The following is a 23,891-nucleotide window of genomic DNA, read 5'->3' on the forward strand; positions in this document are numbered from 1 at the left end:
TTTACTAGTCTGGGAGATAAATTAAGGGAAAGGTTAAAGAGGGGAGATTTACGATCTAATATCCAATCTTAAGTCTCACAGTTGGCAGGTATAGATATCATGTTCTCTGATTTGATTTGTAAGAGATTAATTTCTCTAATCTGGTTTGGTAGGAGATATTATAAGATATTATAATTTCTCTGATCTGTTTATTAATTTTGTAGAAGAGATTGAAGTTTAATTCTCTGATCTGTTTGTAGGAGACAGTCATAATGATAGCAAAAAATGTGAATGTACCTTGACTCAGAATATAATATACAATTATGCAATACTTTCAAATGAAACCTTTTTTTACTAAGTATAATTACTTTTGTGAAAAATCAGAATCATATTTAAATACAAGTTAAAATACAACCCGATCTTAAAGAAAATTTATTTTGAAAAAAAACTTTTACAAATGTTCCCCTCTTTTAAAAATATGCTTATCAAAAATAATACTTCTGGAATCAATTTACACTTGCCATGGCAACCAATTTGGCAGGGAAATGCTTTATAGAGTTTGATCAAATAATCAGTTGAGAGAAAAAATAACAAAAACAAATAACTCAAAATATGGGAGCACAATACTCCCAGAGTTAACATTGTATTATGAAATCAACACCTTCTAGCATTATTTCAAAATTAGATAGATGAATGAATAGAAGAAAATACACATGGAAGAAGAAAAGACAATGAAATTCAAACTAGGGAAATCAAATGAATGTAAATGACTGATAATATTAAACATTATTAAATGAATATGAACTTAACATTAATAAGAGTATTACAAAATATAAACTTGATCACATGACTATAAAAAGCTTTTACAAACATTCTCCCCTTTTTTAAAGCTAAGTATAAAACACAATCTTAAAAACATGAAAATCTCTGTGAAAATAAACCCATACTGTTAATTTCAAAATGTAGATGTAATAGTATAGAAATCCTATGTAACCTCTGAACTGACATTATTTGCCTGAGTGAATTTAAAACACTTTTTTTTCTTCATTTTTTTGTAGGGCAATGAGGGTTAAGTGACTTGCCCAAGGTCACACAGCTAGTAAGTGTCAAGTGTCTGAGGCCAGATTTGAACTCAGGTCCTCCTGAATCCAAGGCCAGTGCTTTATCCACTGTGCCACCTAGCCGCCCCTAGAACACTTTTGATTCCAATATCTAAAATCCCCAATACTTATATCAATACCTTGCTGCTTACTTCTACATTTTTGCAAAATATGTCTTCTTGAAATATGATGATTGCCATTTTTGTTCAGCTTAAGTTTGTCTTCTTTAACCCATCTATTTTCTCTGTCAGTCCTTTCATAATATAAATGCTTTATAAGGTTACTTTAAAGACAAAAGCAGGTTAACAAAATCATGAACAAAATGAGCATATATGGCATTTAAAGGGTTTTCCAAGGTTGGTTTCAGAGAACCAAAGCAGATCAAGTCAGAATCACAGCCAGGCTGGGGAAGGTCTGAGTCTGACTGCTCAAGTAACTGAGTAGAAGTTGCAAATGCAGGTAGAGAAAGCTGAGCATGCTTAGATCTCTGGACTTCCCTGGTAGGAGGATTAAGGGGCTTGTCCAAGGGAGTAGTAGGGGGTAGTGACAGAGGAGGAGGAGGAGGTAGGGTCCTGAGAGGAAGGAAGGGACTAGGGCAATTTGAATCAGGCTTGGTTTGGAACTCAGGCCTGGTTTCCCCTTCCCTTGCTTCTAGGGGATTAAAGGCTTTTAGAGGCTGGGTCTTTGCCTCCAGGCATGCAAAATTAGAACAACAATTAGTGGTAGAATTCTGCAAAACTGCAGGCGTCAGAGGTTTCTCTGAAAAGGCATGGTCGGGATGGGGGGGGGATATTTATATTCCCTTGTATGAGCACCTTGCTCGCTCTTCTAACAAAAATAAAAATAAAAATAGAAAATCCACAAAAACAAAGCATTAACATGATCTTATCCCCATTTGTTTGGTTAAACAGACTAAAATCAGAAATAGGGTACTTAGGCAGTTGAAAAAAACCCATTTGAAAATTTAAATAGAAAACAGCTGGTACTTAGCAGTACTTCAGATTTAAAGGGACAGGGTAGGGGAAATTTCTTACCCAACTGGAAGATCAGAAGATGGAAGTTTCAGTTTTCCTCTTTGTCGTCAGCCATCTGTAAGGGGCTAAAATTCTACTTATTCTGTCTAAAATATCTAATGAGTAGTTGCCAATAAATTATACATTTTACCAAGAGTTTAGACTTTTAATCATTTATTAAGGAGAATAAGAATTTATTGAAGAAAGAGAGAGAAAGGCCTAGATTCATCTCTCTATTAAAGGGAGAGCACATTTCTAGCTCCACTCTCCACAAGAGTCCTGAAAAAAGAGAGCGAGAGCACCAGCCTCACCCCTTCTTCCTCCTACAAGCAAACGTCACTTCCCGACGCTAAAGAAAAGCAATGTGTCTGGCCCTCAGGCACCTTCTCCTCATAGCGGAGCTTTCCTACAGTAGGTCTCCAGCAGGTGGCATCATTGCAATCATTACAACATCATCTTCCAAGAAATTGTCAGGGAAAATTGCTCTGATATTCTAGAAGCAGATGGTTAAAATAGAAATTGAAAGAATCCCCCAATCACCTCCTGAAAGAGATCCCAAAAGGAAAACCTCCAGGAATATTATAGCCAAATTTCAGAGCTCCCAGGTCAAGGAGAAAATATTGCATGCTTCTAGAAAAAAGGAATTCAAATACTGTGGAGCTACAATAAGGATAAAACAAGATCTAGCAGCATCTACATTAAAGGATTGGAGGGCATGGAATATGATATTCCAGAGGGCAAAGGAACTGGGACTACAGCCAAGAATCACATACCCATCAAAACTGAGTATAATCTTTCAGAGGAAAAAAATGGGACTTCAATAAATAATAGGACTTTCAGGTATTTGTGATGAAAAGACCAGAACTGAATAGAAAAAATTGACTTTCAAATACAAGACCCTAGAGAAGCATAAAAAGGTAAACAGGAAAAAGAAATCATGAGGGATATTAAAAGATTAACCTGTTTACATTCCTACATGGGAAGATAATTCTTTTGACTCATAAGAACTTTCTCAGTATTAGGATGGCTGAAAGGAATATACATAGACAGAGGGCACAGGTGTGAATTGAATATGAAGGGATGATATCTGTAAATCATTTATTTTTTGTTTATCCTTGTTCTTTATGAGACAAGCAGGGTGGGGTGTCTTATGTCTGGGGCAGGATTTGGGCTTGGGGCCTCCTGGGTCCAGGGCTGGTGCTTTGTCCACTGTGCCACCTAGCTAAACCATGATGACATCTTTAAAATAGGGTTGAGTTGTAGGAGGAATGCACTGGGGGAGGGGGCAGGGGAGAGGTGGACTGGGGAGAGGTGGCTTACATGAAAGAAACAAGAAAAAAGCTTATGGAGGGGAGGGGTAGAGGGGGAAGGAGTGGGGGAGTGAGTGAACTTTACTTTCATCAGAATTGGCCCAAAGAGGGAATAACATATATATGCAAGTGGGTATAGTAATATATTTGTTCCCTGAGGGAAAGTGTCGCGGAAAAAATTTTAAGTCCGACGGAAGAATAAAAATAACAAAGTTTCCAGGCTGAAGCAAATAGGTTTATTGAGAGAGGGCCAGTCCCTCAACAAAACCGGTCATCCAGGCTTTGGGCCTGAAAGACCCAGAAGTACAAACTACATAGGTTTATATACCCGGGGGGGCATTATCTAAAATTAGGACATAGTCTTGAGTAATAACAAGGGATCAGCACTATGATATCAATAGGGTGGATCATTGTTAGGCCAGTGTAAAGCGGCATGAACAGTAGGCCAGTGTAAAGCGGCGTGAACAGTATTACTGACCACCTACAGACCCTGTGACATTTCCTAGGGTGGATATCACAAGATCTACTACACTATGTCATAGGAAAATTGAGAAACATGGAAAAAGGACTTGACCTACTAACCTTATGCAATCTATATGAATCACAATTATTTTTGTTAATATATTGAATATTATTTTAATTAAATCACTTAAAACTATAGTAAATCTCTTATAACTAAGGGACGGGGAAAATCTCACTCACAAAAGTGGAAGGAGAAGGACATAAGGGGGGCAGGGAGAGGGGAATGAAGGAAGGGCAGATGGAGGGGGAGAAGTAAAAAGCAAAACACTTTATTTTTAAAATTTTTTTTAAAGCAAAACCCTTTTTATTATATTAGCTCTGCCTATCCATGAGCAATTGATATCTTTCCAATTATTTAGATCTGATTTGATTTGTGTGAAGAGAGTTTGGTAGTTGTGTTCATAGAGTTCCTGGGTTTGTCTTGGCAAGTAGACTCCAAAGTATTTTATATTATCTACCGTTACTTTAAATGGAATTTCTCTTTCAATATCTTGCTGCTGGACTTTGTTGGTCATGTATAGAAACACTGATGATTTATGTGGATTTATTTTATATACTGCTACTTTGCTAAAGTTGTTAATTGTTTCAAGGAATTTTTGAGTTGATTCTCTAGGATTCTTCATATCATCTGCAAAGAGTGATAGTTTTGTTTCCTCCTTGTCTATTCTAATTCCTTTAATTCCTTTTTTCTTCTCTGATTGCTAAAGCTAACATTTCTAGTACAATATTAAATAATAGGGGTGATAATGGACATCCCTGTTTCACCCCTGATCTTACTGGGAAGGCCTCTAATTTATCTTCATTGCATACAATGCTAAAACAAAACACTTTTGAGAAAGGTGAAGATGTTCTGCATAACTGCACATGTAAGGCTTTTATTTAATATTTTTATTTCATAGGGAGGGTTGAGGAGGGAGGAAGGAAAAAAAATTTAGAACACAGAATTAGCTCAAAGACATTAATATCATCAGAGTGGGCTCAAGGAGGGAAAAACATACACACCGAATTGGGAGGAGTAATCTATTTAACCCTACAGGAAAGTAGGAGGGGAAGAGGATAAGGAAGGAAGGGTGAAATGAGGGGAGATGAGGGAGGGGGCAGTAAGAAGTAAAACACTTTTGAGGAGGAATAGGGTAAAAGAATATAGGAAATAGAGACAATGTCATGGGAAGGTAATAGGTTGGAGGGAAATAGTTATGACGATTGACTATAATGGCAAAACATATGGTACCTACTTTGCTGGGCTATTGTGAAGAAAATTCTTTGTCAAGTTTAAAGTTCTATATAAAAGTTATGATGAACAGGATGCTATCAGAAAAACCTGGAAAGACCTACATGAACTGAAGCAGAGTGAAATCTACTGTATATAAAATAGCAGCAATAGTGTAAGATGATTTTCTGGGAAGCATGTGGTTATTTTTAGCAAGGCAATGATCCAATATAACTCTGAAGGACTTATGAAAATTGCAATCCATCTACAGAGAAAGGACTGATGGTATTTGAAAACAGATTGAAACATATTTTTGACTATTCATTAATCTGAAGTTTTCTCATAACCTAGCTAATGTAGAGATGTTTTCCCTTACAACTCATGTATAACTTATATTGAATTGCTTGAGTTCTTGGGGGTAGGGTAGGGGGAAGGGAGGGAGGAAGAGAAGTTGGAACACAAAGCTTTAAAAAATTGATGTCAAACTTTGTTTTTACATGTAACTTGGAAAATAACATTCTAAACAATTGTAGTTTAAAAAAAGCATAGGCCCATTTTTATAGCCCTTCAGGCATAGTTCCAAATTATTCAAAATGAAAAGCACCGCCCTACCCCTTTTCTTATATCCAATCACTTAGCAAGTAATATCCATTAAAACTTTCCAATATCAATTGTGTTTTTCTTCATTTTCTTTATTCCCATTGCCCCTATCTCTGTCAAGATCCAAATTGACACCCATCTAGACAGTATCCTAACTGGTCTTTTTTTTTTTTTTTTGGCCTGTTTTCTCCTGTATACTGCAACCAAATCTTATTGAATGATGCCGGCAGCCTAATTGTTTTTATGCATCAACTTGATTATTTAAATCTTTTGTTCAGTTGGCTCTCTCTTTCCTGCCAACTAAGATTCAAACTCCTTTACCATATCTCAAATTACTACTTCCCATGTATTTCATGCTCTAGGCAAACTGAATGAGTCTCCATTTCCCCAAATTCTTGGTTCCCTTTCCTATCTCTCTGCCTTTGATTCACTAAACTTCCCGTGTCTGGGAAATCTTATGGAACTTTACACAATACTCTGTTTTGCATGTATATAATATACTTTTCAAATCATTGTAAAACACAATTGTCCATGTATATATCTCCTCACCTGCCCCCAAATAGAAGGTAAACTCATTTTCAAAAAGGGACCCTAGAGCAAAATATGTTATCTTAGCAAACACCTGGCTTAAAAAGGGCTTAATAAACTTTTACTGAAATTAAGTGTTTTGAAGCACAAAGTATTCAGTGTCTTCTTGTGACATTATTAGATTAAGAACTACTTTCTCCAATGAACTGGAATCCTTTGTTTCTCTGTTCTTTCTGCCCTTTTGCTACATATTTTTGTCTCCACTGAACATACTCTGCTGCCATCTATTGGTCTTCATCTACCATGTGGCCTCTTCTCCCATGGTAGAATTTCTTGGAGTCCATAATCCCTAGGCTTATTTCAATTATTGTGTTATGTAAAATCCTGGGAAGATAGCTAAAGATACTCCTGAGGGTTTAAATCTGCCTTCTGGAGTTCAACTCCCTTGCTACTGTTCAATTTATCTCAGTATGAACTCATTTTATTTGTAGTTAGAAAATTTGTTTCTACTCCCATTATGCCTCTGTTTGACAGCCTGGATCCCTGAATGTTATCTCTGGAGTGCCACTTGGCAAAATTGCAAAAGATCTTGGTGGAATTGTGCTGAGAAAATTATTTTCAACTCCCATAATTCTTCAGGATATTAAAATGTTTGGAAGCAGGACTATAATAATAATAGCCAGCAATTAAATTAATAGGAAATTAACATTTATTAGCCATTCATTAAGGGCAAGACACTGTGGTAAGTGATACATCCGGAGGGGAGGAATTATGAAGTGACTTCCCTAGGCTTCCTCCTTACGTGGTAGAAGATCATGAAGTATCTCTCTGATGTTTACCCATTACCCTCTCCAATCAGAGAAAAGGAAGTCCCCAGGGTGAGGGGTACTGAGGAGACAGTCATTTCAGAGCCAGTGTCATTTTGCAGTTTGAGTTTCTGGATATCACAAAATATACAGATAAGATGGGTGGGAAAATATGTCATATAAGTCATATTATTCCCATTTTACAGATTAGAAAACTGAGGCTTACACACACTAATAAGTGTGTGAGGCTGGACTTGGACTCAGAAGACCTGAGTTCAAATCCTATACCAGATAAGGACAAGAATGTTTCTTTTTCTCTTCTAATAAATAAATCACTGTACTGTGGAGTCTCCAACTTTTGTCTTTTTTTCCAGCAACTAAATTATTTTATTCTCAACCTATAAATATTAAAATTTGAGCTATCTGACTCACAGAGATTCCTGTTTTCCAGAAATCAGGGTAGGTCTACATGGAATATAATCAACAGATTGACCATAGGATAATGGATCTCGCAGCCACAGTAGTTCTTCAAGATTAAATACTAAATCAGTGCTCAAATGTTATGTCCACAGGTGGGTAGAGGGAATATTCACAATAATTACATTCAGATTATTGAGGTATTATAGTAATACATGTAAATAAATTGACCTCCTTGCCCTTTCTCCCTGGCTTCCTTCAAATATTAAATAAAATCCCATCATTTTGCAAGAGGTAGGCCCTTCCAAATTCCCCTTAATGCCAATGCATTCCCATTTTTATTATCTTTAATTTATACTGTACAGTACTTGTTCATACATAGTTGTTTTTATGTTTTCTCCCCATTTAAATTGTGAGCTGCTTTGCTCTTCTTTGGTTCCACAGTACAGTATGATGTGGAACATAGTAGAGAATCAATAAATTCTTATTGAATTGATTGTTGTAACTCTTCATAAGGTCATGAGCTTCCCATCTCTGTAGGCCTTCAAGCAAAAGCTGGATGATCACCTACTTGGGACAGGATGATTTTTTTCAGGTTCCTTTTAACTTTCAAGTCAATTCAAATTAGCAAACATTTATGTAATGCCTACTGTGCATGGCACTATATTATATACTAGCTAATAAAAATAGATGTAAAAGGTGTTCAATCATCTTCCATTTATAATTATTTGCCAACTTTTTATCAATACTCTTTCCACAATATTTCTTGAATCTATTCCCTTCTCCCTATGTACATGATTATGAATCTAGTTCAGGCTGTCATTTCTTATTGTTTGGACTATTACAATAGCCTCCTAATTAATGCCCCTGTTTCTATTCTTTCCCTAATCTAGTCTACAACACATGACAGATTATATAGTGATATTCTTGACCATTCTACTCCCCTACTTAAGAAGTTCAAATCTTTCTCTATTGCATGTAGGTAAAAGTAAAAAAAAAAAGAAAAATGACATTTAAATTCTTTCACTATCTGGCTTCATCTTTACATTCCACTCTTATTTTACATTATTCCCTTTCATATACTTCATATTTCATCCTATATTTCACACTTGACATTCAGTCTTCCATCTACAATCTTTGAACAGGCTGTTTCCCATTTTTAAAATGAATTCTCTTCTCAAACAGGCATATATATTACCCTAGATTCCTTCAAAACTCAAGCATCTCCTCCTACTTATGTAGGCCTTATTCAGACCTTACCTGAATCTTCTATTGCTTGGCTGACTTATACCTCTATCTGCTTTCTGCATATAGAATGGCAGATTCTTGAGGTCAGGAACTATTTTCCTCCTCTTCTGAAAGAGACTATGAGTATTGTTATAGTTCCTTATTAGAAGGAATGGAGTCTTGGGCAGTTAACAACTATAACTTTGATAAGTCTCTAAAAAGAAATAACTCTCATACTGGAGAGTTACTTACATGACTCAGGAACACAGATTTCTAACCTAACAGTCCATAGATGACCAAAGACTGTAGATATATTTCAAGAAATCTCAGAAAATTTTTGGGAAGAAAGCTTACATTTTTGTCTTCATTAACTTCTAACTAAATTTTAGCATTTCCTCAATTCATTAAAAAACAAAAACAAGGGATCCATAGGCTTCACTAGATTGCTAAAAGTTAAGAACTTTTGCTGTAAAGAGAGTGAGGTACAGAGAAATAAGGAATACAGAAAGCCTTTTTCCCCATACATCACTGAGCTTAAATCTTATCTTTAAGAGAAACATTATGAAGAAAATTCTTGACAAATTTTGAAAGTCATTCAGAAAGAGCTGAATGGCGAGACTGTGTTTCCAGAATTGAAAAGAAGTTAGCAGTAGTGATAATATTTAGAGGTGAGACATGGTTGTGAGTTCACAGCTAATACACTGTAAATAATCATTTGTATTTTTTTTTACCATTTTATATACTCATAGTCAATAACCTTAATACTTAGGGTGTGTGAGATTAGCTATATACATGCATGTATGCATACGTACATACATACATACCTGCATACATACACATAAGAGAGATACAAAAATGAAAAAAGTTTATAGGAAAATAAGTAATTATAAGAGATAATTGGACATTTAATGAAAGATGTAATTTTAGTAGTGTATAAGTAAATATATACACATGCATGTGTGCATATGTGTATGTATATGATTCCTTAATTACCTTAAGATATGGCATAAAATACAATACTAAAATGAGAGCAGATAGAAAAGGTGAAGTTTATGTGCTTGTTGGCTAATGAAGCACACCAAATAAACTATATATACTATATAGTGCTAGCTAATAGTAATACCTACAACATGGGCATTTCCAGTTCTTAGTATAGTTCCTGGAACATAGTAAAACTTAATATGTATTTATTGACTGATTCTACTGTCAAAGAACTTAAAATTTTACCTAATAGAGGGACTGTATATAAATATATAAATGAGAATAAGATAAGGTATAAAGAATCTATGTAAGCAAAATGTTAGAATAGATTTGAGGGGGAGATCATGTTAACCTAAAGATTTCTGGGAAATCTTCATGAACCATATAGGCCTTTAACATCAGCAAAGATGACAAGAGGTAAAAAAGACAAATAATGCAAGGCCTTTGGGAAAACAGGTACACTATCAATGAAACTCAATTGGTTTAACCATTCAGAAAAGCATTTTGTAACCATTCCCCCAAAGTAAAAAATTGTGCATAACTTTTGACCCTGTTATATTGTTACTCGGACTATACACCTAAAGAAATGAAATAAAGAAGGAAAAGATGCATGTAAAAAACACTTATGACACAGCAGATAAAGTACTGGTGCTGAAGTTAGAAAGACTCATTTTTTTGAGTTCAGATCTGGATTTAAATACTGACTAGCTGTGTAACCCTGGGCAAATCACTTAATCCCGTTTACCTCAGTTCTTCATCTGTAAAATAATCTGGAGAAGGAAATGGCAAACCACTCCAGTATCTTTGTCAAGGAAACTTCAAATGAGGTCACAAAAAATATGACACAACTGAAACAACTAAACAACAACAACAAAAATACAATAGTTCTTTTGTTTTTCTCCTTTCTTTCCTTTTTCTTTCTTTCTTCTTTCTTTCTTTCTTCATTCTTTCCTTTATTCCTTCCTTTATTTTTTTCTTTTCTTTTTTTTTTGCCATAGTCCCAAATTGGAAACAGTATGCTAACCTACTGGGTAATTACTAAACAAATTATAGGATATGAATGTAATGGAATATTATTATGCCATCAGAAAAGATAACATAAATAGTTTCAGATGAAAGTAGACAGACCTCTATGAATTTGTACATGGTGAACTAAACAGAACTAGAACAATTTGTACAATAATAGCAACAGTAAAGAAAAGCAACTTTAAAACTCTGAATTCTGTTCAACAATAATAAAAACATTAATCCTACAGGTTGATAATGAACACATCACTCACCTCCAGCCCAAGAGGTGATGGTTTAAAATGTAAAATGGGTAAACATTTTTGTACAATGCTAACGTGAGAGTTTATTTTGATGGACGATGAATACTTGGCATGAGGGTTTAATTTTCTTTTTCTTTTTCTTAGTTCAACTTGGAGGGAAGTTGTAGGAGAGGTAATTAACACTTGTAAAAGTAAATATGCAGGGCAGCTAGGTGGTGCAGTGGATAGAGTACTGGCCCTGGAGTCAGGAGAACCTGAGTTCTGAGGGTCTGGCCTCAGACACTTAACACTTACTAGCTGTGTGGCCCTAGGCAAGTCACTTAACCCCAATTGCCTCACCAAAAAAACAAAAAACAAACAAACAAAAAACAAAAAAAGATAAATTATGTATATATGGACTTTTTTGTTTGTTTAACCTAGTGGTTGAGTAGAATTAGATTTGGGGGAGATCAGCAATTCTTTTACTGAAATTAAGAGGCCAGCCAACAGATTCACTTAGATACTCAGTGCCAGATTTCTCACACTGAAAATGCTATTCTTCTGATGCAAGAGGAAGTGGTGGAAACAAATAGTGTATCAGGGTAGGGGAAATCCTCCAAGAATTTTCCTTAGGGGGCCTGAGGATCCAGGTCCCTGCCCTGCAATCACTTGTGGCTCCGCCTCTAATAGTCCAGGACCAATTTAACATCTGTACTCAGATGTGCTCCCCAGATCTCAGCTCTCCAGATTTTGGCTGTCTTTCAGGACCACAGAGTCTTTTGGCATAGGTCCTGAACACAGGTGCGTCCCCACTGATTTTGGGCAGCCTGAGAGTGGAAATAGCTGTGCTAATGGGATAAGGGAAAGTACATATCACCAAAGAGGTTTATTATTTGCTTTACCTGTATAAGGAGCACATAAATACATTTGTAATGTTATATAGGGGGCAATTATCAAGTTATCTTGTTCCCTAGACTTTTTCATTAGCACAAAAAACATGACTGAACTCACCATTATAGATTCACTTAAGGTTTGTTTGGTTGTGTTTTGTGTTTGTTTGTTTTTGTTTTTGTTTTTCCAGTGATTTTTCCCCCTTTTCTCCTGGTTGTTTAAAAGCATTTATTCCCCTAGAATGATTTAGTTCCACCTTTCTCTCAAGTTTTTGAGAGACTTTCCTCTCTGACAGGAAAGGAAGAGGACTGCAGGAGAAAGTCCTCTTAAAAGTAGGCTGAGAAGATGCTATGGTGTTACAGTGTTTACAGAGAAAGGCCTAGAATACTAAAGGGAAATATGCTACCTTTCCCAAAAATTCATCTTGTTTTGGAAAAGAGGTATAAGCCTTTTTTTGTTTGTTTTTAGATAATTCTTCATGTATCTTCCTACACCAGTCTGGTGTCTGAAGCTGTGCAGCAGTGAAGAAACCTCCTGTCACATGGTAAAAAGATTATACATTATATGTTTTGAGTTTGGTCATAGAGGGTACACACAACATATAGAAGTTAGGAAAAGGAAAGTTTGAACTGCATGCGAAGGGGAAATTTCCTTAACAATTAGAGCTATGAGAAAATAGAATAGGCTCAGGAACTAGCAGGTTCCTGACACTGGAGATATTCTCAAAAAGGCTGAATAGCCCCATATTAGGTGCATTATTGGAGTGATTATCTTTCAGGTGTAGGTTGGTCTGAAGGCTTCTGGTGTTCCTTACAACTCTGAAATCTGATATTCTGTGAAAGTGACAAATACCTTATAGCTTATTGAAGGGACCATCAATGAATTGTTTATTAAACCTTTTCATTCTGTGCTTCTCATTGCCTCCCCTTTATATTTCCCCTTTAAATCCACCATATACATTTTAAAATATTGGTATAGTGGTATCTAGAAGAGGGGATGGAATAGGGTGAAGAAGCACCTCCAATCTTCTTCCAGAGGGTGATCTTGGATTGAATTCTTGTAGACAGTGGAAGGTGGAAGTGATTTGAATTCTAAAGGAAGTGTCATGTTGTTCATACCTAGTAGCCTGTGGTCCATACATAGCTTCCCAAGAGAAGAGAATAATGGGTGTCTGGGTTCATGTTCATTTCCAGAGCCCAGGATCTTTGTTTATTGCCCTTCACCACATTCACATCAAGTCTGAGAGTAGTCATTGATCCCAATGCCATTTAGTGAAATTTCTCTCTAGAGGCATCACTGGAATCAAAACTCTCTTCTGAAGGAATTAGGCTCTGATGTGGAATTTTGGATATCATTACATGGGTCCATGAGCTAGGGGTGTGTGTGTGTGTGTGTGTGTGTTTGTGTGTGTGCATGCACCTATATATGTGTGTTTTGAGCATCAGGGCTTTCTTAATCCCAGACATCATGTCAGTCAAGGGTGTAGGCTAGCTATGTCTTTAGGTTATCTCATCTTAATGTTCCCACAATGTTTCTTTCTGTGCATAGCTATTAAACCCTCCCTATTGTCTTCCTCCTTTAAATCATCCACTGTGCTGGGGTATAGGAAATAGATAGATCAAGTGGCAGCCAATTGTTCCTAATGTTTTTACTCATGAGCCATAGAATGGGTCAGGGTTAAGTGCCAGATGCCTGTTACTAACCATCTTTCTCTAGAAATTGGATTTACATTCAGGTAGACAGTACTAGACAGGACCTGACCACAATTTAAGCATGACCTTGTTGTTTCTTACACCTTGATTCTGATGCACTGTGTCTAAGCCAAAATTATGAACTGAAGTTGACATTTACAAATCACTCTGTGAATCACAATGAAAGCTTATGGGGTAGAGAACTAGTCCAATAGAGTAGCTCCACCGATGTACGGTGTCCTTCAGCTGCTTGACTGATCTCCTCTTTGTATTTATTCAACTTCTTTCATCAAATAATGGTGGGTTTAGTACAAGACTATAACAACCCACTTCATATGATTGGGTTCCCTTAAATATTCCAGTGATAATACCAGAAAAATCAGCTGCCATTAAGTTCAGCTGATTTTTATAGGTCTAGAACTTTAAGGGATCATTCCAGGAGAATCTCCCATGAAGAGAGAATAATGTTCTTTTCTATTTTACTAATCTTTTCAGGTGATACTTCCCAGCATGGTTTTTCAGGGAAGAGAATAATTTTTTTTTCAATTTTTTTTTTTTGGTGAGGCAATTGGGGCTAAGTGACTTGCTCAGGGTCATACAGCTAGTAAGTGTTAAGTGTTTGAGGCTGGATTTGAAGTCAGGTCCTCCTGAATCCAGGGTCGGTGCTCTATCCACTGTGCCACCTAGCTGCCCCCCACCAAGAGAATCATTTTAAATCTGGTATTTTCACTCCTGTCTCTTCCCATCTTTAATCATTCCTACACTCCAGACTCTTAAGGATTCCTTGAGACATCTCATATATCCTTACAGGATGAGGGCGCAAACAGAGGACTCTTTAGGAGTCCTCCTGCAGACTGTGATCAGACCGCAAAAAACCCACTTTCAAGACCTAGGACTATTCAACAATAGAGAAGGGTAATTTTCCAAATGTTTGTGCAGAGGCTGAATTATAATTTCTCAGAAATATAATACAGAAGACTCTGCTTTGGTCAGGAATTGTACTAGATTACTCCCTTCATGCTTCCCCCAATTCTTCATTCCTTATCTGTTATTTCATCAGTTTAAGGAATTTCTAGTGTAGAAGCCCCTTCCCCCAATGTGGATCAATAGCACATCTACAACATATATTGACATAGAACATTTCCTAGAACACTGAGAGTTTAAGTGAATTTTCCATGCTCATAAGGATGGTAAACATTATCGAATATTAAAATATAGCTTTTGTATCTGCCTGTCTCCTACAAACATCTAGCTAAACAATGGGTGATATCACAATTAATTCCTTACAATGAGGAGAAAGAATTGCAGTCAGCTATCCAAATGTGGAAAGGATAAATGAGGAACAAGAGAAAGTGATCTAGGGAAGCAGAACGTGTCATGTGAAACCAATGAATCAATCTGCATTCCTTTGTTCCCCTGGGCTCATCCCATACATGAAGTAAACTTTCCGGGGTCAGGGGAAGAGAGTAACTAAACTTATGTCTGGATCTTTCCTAGAATTTAATTATTAATAATTATTTTATAACAAGGTGATTAGACCAAAGAGATAGGAAGCTATAGATGATAGGAAAAATGAAGATGAACTACAAAATCAAGGAATTTGGGAATGAAGGTCTGGGGCAATAGGACAGAGGAGATGGTAGCACTGATTAGGTGATACAGAAGAGATGAATTATAGAATGGGGACCAGAGAACATGATAATAAAAGATTTAGGGGATTGTCCAGAGGTCACAGAACTAAGGGAACTCTCTAACTCCTATAATAATGGCAACAAAACAATATTGGTGAATTTTAGAACTTGAGGTAGGTATCCTATTCAGTCACACAAGGAATTGCAAATTCTAAAGAAAACAAAGCTAGACAGGGTAATGGAAGCAGTCATGCCTTGGGAGATTTGTGTACATTTAGTGAAACCTACAACTTGTATAACATGAGCACCTCTTATTTTAAGTCAACAGGTCAGAAGAAGAAAGAGAAAATTATAAAGCAATTCCTCTTAGGAGTCTTAGTTCTTCCATTCAAGCATCTGAGCCCTGTGTCATGATGGCCAACGGCACAGTCTTTATGCCATCCATACTGACACTGATTGGGATCCCCGGCCTGGAGTCTGTGCAGTGCTGGATTGGGATTCCATTCTGTGCTATATATGTCATTGCCCTTATTGGAAATTATATGCTCCTGGTGATTATTCAATCTGAGCGTAGTCTCCACAAGCCCATGTACCTCTTTCTAGCCATGTTGGGAATCACAGACATTGCCCTTAGCACTTGCATCCTTCCCAAGATGTTGGGTGTCTTTTGGTTTCATTTGCAGGAGATTCAGTTTGATGTATGTTTGCTCCAGATGTGGCTTATCCACACATTCCAGTGCATAGAATCTGGCATCCTCTTGGCCATGGCTGTGGACCGCTATGTAGCTATCTGTGACCCCCTGAGACACTCCACCATTTTTACCTCACAACTCCTCACTCAGATAGGGGTTGGGGTCACTCTGAGGGCAGGTATCCTCATGGCCCCATGCCTTTTGCTTATCAAATGTCGACTAAAATATTACCGAACCACAGTTATCTCCCACTCCTACTGTGAGCACATGGCCATTGTGAAGCTGGCTGCTGAGGATGTCCAAGTTAACAAGGCTTATGGACTGTTTGTGGCCTTCTCTATCCTGGGATTTGATGTCATCTTTATCCTCTTGTCCTATGTTCGGATCTTTATTGCTGTTTTCCATCTGCCCCAGAAGGAGGCTCGACTAAAGGCCTTCAACACCTGTATTGCCCATATTTTTGTCTTTTTGGAGTTCTACATTCTTGCCTTCTTCTCCTTTTTCACTCACAGGTTTGGATTCCATATCCCCCCCTATGTCCACATCCTTCTCTCTAACCTCTATCTACTAGTTCCACCTCTTCTTAACCCCATTGTTTATGGAGTAAAGACCAAGGAGATCAGGGATCAGGTGGTCAAATCCATCAGTTTCAAGAACCTGGCCTGAGCCTTCATCTCTTGAATAATGCAGGGCATAATTAAGAGACAGATAGAGTATGTTGTAAGTCTGTTTCTTAGTTATGTGGATCCTGAGATATATCACCTGTGGAGATGTCACCCAGTTTCCTAGCTAAGAATAAAGAACACAGTGACCATTATGTTTGATTACTCTGATGGTTAGATTGACAGAGTTATATATAAGCTCATGAATGGATACTGGCAACATGGCTCATTCCAAGGCATCATAAGGTGCTGGCCACCTTCATATTCCATATCAAAAGACTCCTGCTCCTAGAATTTTCTCTATATGACTGAGGAGATGGATTTCTAGGGCTTGTCTCAACTAAGAATCTTGACCTACCAGAGCTAATATGTTCTTTCATGGTACCCAGCAAAACTCATTCAACCCAGGCTTTTGGCTAATAAATCTCTTCATCGTATTAGAAGTACAGATTTAGAGCTAAAAGATCAGTTTGACATTGAAAGCCCTTCACATCTGGCCCCTAACTATCTTTTCCTCTTTATGAAATTTCCATTTTAGTAAAATGGATCTGATGGCTGTTCCTCATAAATGACATTCCTTCTTCTGCCTCCATGCATTTAAACAGGTGGTTCTCCACATCCAGAATGTATTTGTTCTTCACATCACCTTTAGGTTCTTAACCTATCTTTCTTTGTTGTTGTTGTTTGTCCTTCATTCTCAAATATGACCATGATACATGTCATGACTTGTACTGAATTGGATTTTAGTGAGGGAGGGCTATGCAAGATCAACAGCCCGACTCTCTCCTCCAGAGCCATCTGGGTCCAGTGGCAAGATACATTATCGGGATGAATGGAGATGTCCCTGGATATTTTAAGGCAATTGGGGTTAAGTGACTTGCCCAGGGTCACATAACTAGTAAGTGTCTGAGGTGAAATTTGAACTCAGATCCTCCTGACTCCAGGGCCAGTGCTCTATCTACTCTCCCACCTAGCTGCCCCACCTCCCTTTAAAGAATTCCTCAGGTGGCAACTCTTCCATAAGGCCTTCTCTCTTAACATTACTTTGTATAAACTTTTATTTTTTTGTTTTGTATTTACTTCTGTAGCTTTAAGGTATATCTTCTCAGTTAGAATATAGATGCCTTGAGGGCAGAAACTATTTGTTTGGGCCTTATATCTCACATAATACATCATTTCTTGCCATTACAGACTCTTGGGACTATAGATCATAGATCTTCATATAGAATCATAGGTCTGGAGATGGAAAGGATCACAGAGGCCATCTCCTCTCTCATTTTACAAATGAGGAAACTGAGGCCCAGAGAAGTAAAGTGACTTGGGCAAAATTGCATAAATGCAGAAGCAGGCATTTAAGGAAGACAGAAGGGTCTGGCAAAATGAATACTGGCTTTGGACACAGAAGACCAGGATTAAAATCCTACCTTTGGTTGTCTGCTATAGAAAATTATTTGTAAATAATGCCTTTTTTTTTGTTTTTTTTGTTTTTTTGCGGAGCAATGAGGGTTAAGTGACTTGCCCAGAGTCACACAGTTAGTAAGTGTCAAGTGTCTGAGGCTGGATTTGAACTCAGGTCCTCCTGAATCCAGGGCCGGTGCTTTATCCACTGCGCCACCTAGCTGCCCCCAATAATGCCTTTCTGGATTATGTTTTTATTAACAATAGGATTGTAAGTCATTCTCATAAGGTTTTATGAAGATAAGAAAGTAGACATAGGAATAATTAACTGTTGATTAGTTAGCACACCTCATATGAATAGTAATACAATCCATATTTCCCCATCCCTCTGGTATATTTGTATTCCCCACATCTCTGTAAAAATGACCTCATTATGCTGCCAGCAGCTAGGTGGCACAGTGGATAAAGCATCAGCCCTGGATTCAGGAGGACCTGCATTTGAATCCGGTCTCAGACACTTGATACTTATTAGCTGTGTGACCCTGGGGAAGTCACTTAACCCTCATTGCCCTGCAAAAAAAAAAAAAAAAAAAGACTGTGTGACTTCCAGCATTGATTTACATTATGTATATTTGACCTAGTCCAACTGGGGAGAACCAGAATAAAGGTCTCCTCCTAATAATTTCTTTTATGAATGGACTTGGGATGATATGGCTAAGTCGCACCTGTTTCTTAGATATTTCTTTTCTATTGCTTTTCACCTTTTTTTTCTTGGTAGTATTTTATTTTATTTTCCAATTACATGTAAAGACTTTTTTCAACATTCATTTTTGTAAGATTTTGAGTTCCGAATTTTCCTCCCTCCCTCCCTTCCCTTGCCCTTCCCCAAGATCAGATATACATTATATATTTCCATATTAATCATGTTGTAAAAGAAGAATCAGAACAAAAAGGAAAAACTACAAGAAAGAAAAAATAACAGAAACAAATAAAGACTTTTCACCTTTTTTATAAAATGTTGTTACTCGTTATTTTTTGTCAAACTCATCTAAGGCATTTGATGTATGAGTCCGTTCCCACTTGTGTACTGGGTTGCTGACTAAGGCTTACTAGATTCTTTTGTCTTCCTTATAGCAGTGACTAATTTTTCAGTGGTTAAGTTTCTGAAGGAAATAGTAGTGAACAGCATAATTAGCTTAGCTATTTTCCATGTCTCAATTTTCTCTGCATCGATTGTTTAAACAGTTTGCTACTGTCAAAATTATGTTCAGTATCCTCTTTATGCCTTTTTTTGAATGATGTTGATTTTCCCTTTTGCTTCAATAAATTAATGGTCTAACTATACACAGGCATCTGAGTCTAATACTCATATGCATATAAATCAGTCATTTTTTCTCTGTTAAAATCAATTCCTTATTCTTATTGTCATTGCTTTGTGCTAAGTGCTAGGAACACCAAAACGGGTCCAAAAAGTCCTTAAGGAGCTCACAATCTAATTGGGAAGATGACATGTAAAAAAAAAAACCTATATACAAACAACATATAGAAAGGATAAGGTGGGAATAGACTTTGAAGGAAGTCTCTAAAAATAAACTGGGCTGGGAAAAGCTTTTTGAAGAAAGTGGAACTTTAGCTGAAACTTGAAAGAAGTCAGGCAAGCTGGGAGGCAGAAATGAAGAGGAAGAGCATTATGGAAATGGGTAGGGCAGCCAGTGAAAAATTTCAGAGTTGGGAGATGGAGTATTGTGTTTGAGGAACAACAATATCAGTGACATCTGATCACAGAATGAATAGAGAGTTGCAAGGTGTAAGAATATTGGACAGCTAGGAAGGGGCCAGGTTATGACAACAGTTTAAAAGACAAACAGATCACTTTATATTTGATGTTGGACAAGCAGTAGGGAGCCACTATAGTTTATTGAATAAAGAGGGGAGGATGATATGATCAGACTTGCATTTTAGAGAGATCATTTTGATAATTGAGTGGAAGATAGATTGGACTGTGGAGAGACTTGTGGCAGGAAGATCAATAAGCAAGTTGTTGCAATGGTTCAGGCCTGAAGTGATAAAAGCCTACAACAAAGTGATGGCAATGTCAAAGGTGAGAAGGAGGCTTGTATGAAAGGTGATCACAGGATAGAAACAACAGGACTTGACAACTTATTGTATATGGAGAGTGAGAATAAGGAATTGAGGATGGCAGCCATTTCACTCCAGTTAGCCCCTGTGTATCAATGACAATATCACTAATAGTCAGTGATAATAAATATAAGAATAAATACAAATATTTTGAAAATGGCAGTCAGCTCCCCACCCATCTTTGGGGCATAGTATCTCCTCTGCAGGTTTCTGCTCCAAAGTAAAATGATATGCAAAGCTCAGGATTTAATTCAAACTTCCCAACAAAGAGCAAAATACCATTATTAAAATTATATCTCTGTCATGTCACTTATAAGATGGACTAGATTTACTATTTCAACCACCTCCACTGGTGTTCCTCCAAGGGTCATTTTAATAGAATTTTTTCTAGATATTGATGATTTTAGGATGATTTATTTGTACTGGTAAAAGTGTATGATTCCCCCCCCCAAACATAGAACCACTGGAATAAATTACAAAAACTTGGATACTACCAAGTAAAGTCCTTGATCATCATTGTCTGGTATATATTTAACAAACTTGCTTTCACATTAATATATTGGTTTCCTACTCCCTTAATTTCTGCCTCTGAATTCCGGTTTCATCTTCATGACACTGAATACCTAGATACTCTTTCCATTATTGTTTGCATTTTTAATCATATATACCATGGTATATGATTTTAGTCAAGATGGTTGATATTCTCACAGCACTCTATTGTCACTTCCAGACTCTCCCTGTACCCCATCATTCAGTTACCTAATAGATCCTATTATTCAACTCCATGATACTCTTCTTACAAAAATAATTTCCATATCTAGCTCACAATCTTTTTCTCTATTCCAACTCCTACCCTTTACTAAGGGACTTTTAAATCCTTCAAAGGTCCTAATTTCCAAGTTCCTCAATTTGTCTTATAACCTAGACTATTCAGATTCAGCTCTGAAAATGTTCATGCCTGTGATCATTGTATTTTTTAATCACCATAATTTCCCCCAGTAGCTCTCCTGCTCTGTACTCAACTCTCATAAAATTATTAATAATTATTAAAAATAAAGAAGAAAAGGGGAAAATCAACATAATTAATCATTATTTGTTAAAAGTTAGGAAACGTATGTATGTTCAAAAATTGTGGATATCTGCAAAGGGGTGGTGTGGAAGTATCTTCTCATATCTCTTTTTTAAGAAATATTCTATGGTGGGGTGGTGCAGAGAAAAGATGATGGAAGAAAGGCAGAGACTCACTTGAACTCTCCAAAATGCTCCTCCAAATGGCATTAAAATACACACCTCATAACAAATTATGAGGTGGCAGAACCAACAAAAGAATGGAAGAAAACAATTTTCTATTCTAAGACAAATTAAAATGTTAGCAGGAAAGCTCTCTGTCACTGGGGTGAGAGGGGAACACAGGCCAGAGGAGGCCAGCAGTACAGGATGTGCCTCCATAAAACAATAGCAGGCCTTAGGGTCAATTGAATTGACAGTTGCAAGAGCTAGGGTGTCAGCTTTCAGAGTTCTCTGCTCACAGATGATAAGGGTGTTGGACAACTGATCAGAAAGAGATTGCAGGGGATCTTTTTCTGGCACTAGGAGAAGAACTATGTTGCATTGACCATATGGGGTATCAGAGGTAATACCACAGTTCCAAAGCTAGCAGGACCCCTAGGATGAATGGGAATCTTGGCCACAGTTCAAGGGCAGAAAAGATTGCCCGTGGTGGCTCACAGACCAGAGTACAAGCCAGAAAAAAAGTGGAAATACCTCTCCTTAGATCATACCATATTGGTGTGGAATTTCTTCTCATTGCAATTGACTCAGAGGGAATAATATGCACACTCAGTTGGATATAAAAATCTATCTTACCATACAGGAAAGTAGGAGGATAATGGGATAAGGGAAGAGGGATGGGATTGATAAGAAGGGAAGGCAGATTGGGGGGAATGCAAAAGTCAGAAGCAATACACTTTTGAGAGTAGACAAGGTACAAGGATAGAGAGTAGAATAAATGAGGGGAGGAAATAGGATGCAGGGAAATACAGAGTAATCATAAAAAATACAGTAAGTTTCTTCAACAAAAATCTTATTTCTCAAATACATAGAGAGCTGATTCAAATTTATAAAACTAAGCCATTCTTCAATTGATAAGTGGTAAAAGGATATGAAAAGGCAGTTTTCAGATAAAGAAATCAAAGCTATCTATAGTCATATAAAATGCTCCAAATCACTCTTGATTATATAACTGCAATTTAAAACAACTCTGAGGTACCACCTCACTCCTCTCAGATTAGCTAAAATGACAGAAAAGGCATTAAATGATGAATGCTGGAGAGGATGTGGAAAAATTGTGACACTAATACACTGTTGGTGAAGTGGTAAACTGAAACAATCATTCTGTAGAGCAATTTATATAATATAAGGAAATAATATAATGATATAAGGAAAAGGCACTATGTGTACAAAAATATTTATAGCAGCTCTTTTCTGGTGGCAAAGATTTGGAGATTATGAGGATGTCCAACAATTGGGGAATAGCTGAACAAGTTGTATGTAATTGTGATGTAATATTCTTGTATAATAAGAAATGACAAGCAGTATGCTTTCAGGAAAACCTGGAAAAACTCACATGGACTGATGCAAAGTGAAGTCAGCAGAACATTGTACCCAGTAACACAAATATTATACAATGATCAACTGTGAATGGCTTAGTTATTCTCAGTAATACAAAAATTCAAGAAAATTTTAAAGGAGTTATGATGAAAAATGCTATCCACCTCCTGGGAAAGAACTGCTAGAATCTGAACATAGATCAAAGCATACTTTTTAGTTACTTTATCATTCTTGGTTTTATTTTTTGGTCTGTTTTCTTTCACAGCATGACTAATATGAAAATATGTTTTTTGTGACTGCACATGTCTTCTCAGTGGGGAAGGGGGCAGAAGAAAATTTGGAACTCAATGTTTTTTTAAAGAATGTTAAAAATATTTTTACATGTAATTGGGGAAAATAAAATATTAAATTAAAAGAAAACAAAAGATCCAAGCTTAGAAGAACTGAGAACACATACCTCCAGAACTTTCTTTGAAAACAGAAACATGAAAAACCTAAAGCACTGACCCCTCCACCCCAGACAGAGAGCCCAAGTTTAATATCAAGTTTAAAGTACAGAAATAGGCTGGAAAAGTGCAAAAAACAATAAAAAGATAATGTGAGTATATAAAGTAATTATTACAACAAGAAAAGTAAAACATAAACCCAGAAGAAGACAACAATGCTACATGCAAAGCTTCAAAGAAAAATTTGATCTCAGGCCAAAAATTAAGAATTCCTGAAAAAATTTTAAAAATCAAATTTGAGAGGTTAGGAAAATTTTATGCAAAATGAGAGTGTTTTAAGAAAATCATGAAAAAAGACTCAACAGTCTGATAAAGGAGGCACCAGAAGAAAAAAACAATACTGAAGAAAATAACACGTTAATAACCAGAATAGGTCAAATTGTAAAAGAGGCACAAAAATTTACCAAACTCTTTAAAAAGCAGAATTGGTCAAATAGAAAAATATATACAGAAATTTACTGAAGAGATAGTGTCATTAAAATCCTTTTCAAGCTCTTCCAAGAAGATTTTTTTTTTTGTTCTTGAGACCAATTCATCTTCCCTCATATGGTTTCACATGAAGGCGATTTGAGAGCATTGTCGTCATCTGAGTTTGTGTTTTGCTTTTCCTTGTTGACACAGAAGCTCTCAATGGTAAGACCCCTCTCCTGTTTCTTACCCATATTGTGGCTTATTTTTAAAGGTTGAGGTCTGTTGCTGGGGCACAAAGGTCACTGTTTCAAGCTTCTTGT

At 36.7% G+C, this 23,891-nt stretch overlaps 1 protein-coding gene across 1 annotated transcript; it reads left to right on the plus strand.

Annotated features, from left to right (window-relative positions):
- The first annotated feature begins 15,566 nt into the window (after nucleotides 1–15,566).
- LOC122750993 (olfactory receptor 52A5-like) lies at nucleotides 15,567–16,511 on the plus strand. Its single transcript, XM_043997891.1, has one exon. The coding sequence runs from the start codon at nucleotides 15,567–15,569 to the stop codon at nucleotides 16,509–16,511; it is 945 nt and encodes a 314-aa protein (XP_043853826.1).
- The last annotated feature ends 7,380 nt before the right edge of the window (nucleotides 16,512–23,891 follow it).

Source organism: Dromiciops gliroides, chromosome 3 (genome assembly GCF_019393635.1).
Source record: "Dromiciops gliroides isolate mDroGli1 chromosome 3, mDroGli1.pri, whole genome shotgun sequence".
In the NCBI taxonomy this organism is placed as follows: domain Eukaryota; kingdom Metazoa; phylum Chordata; class Mammalia; order Microbiotheria; family Microbiotheriidae; genus Dromiciops; species Dromiciops gliroides.

Bases quoted from the DNA above. Each gene is read 5' to 3' on its own strand.
- LOC122750993 (XM_043997891.1), top strand. From the start codon at position 15,567: ATGGCCAACGGCACAGTCTTTATGCCATCCATACTGACACTGATTGGG.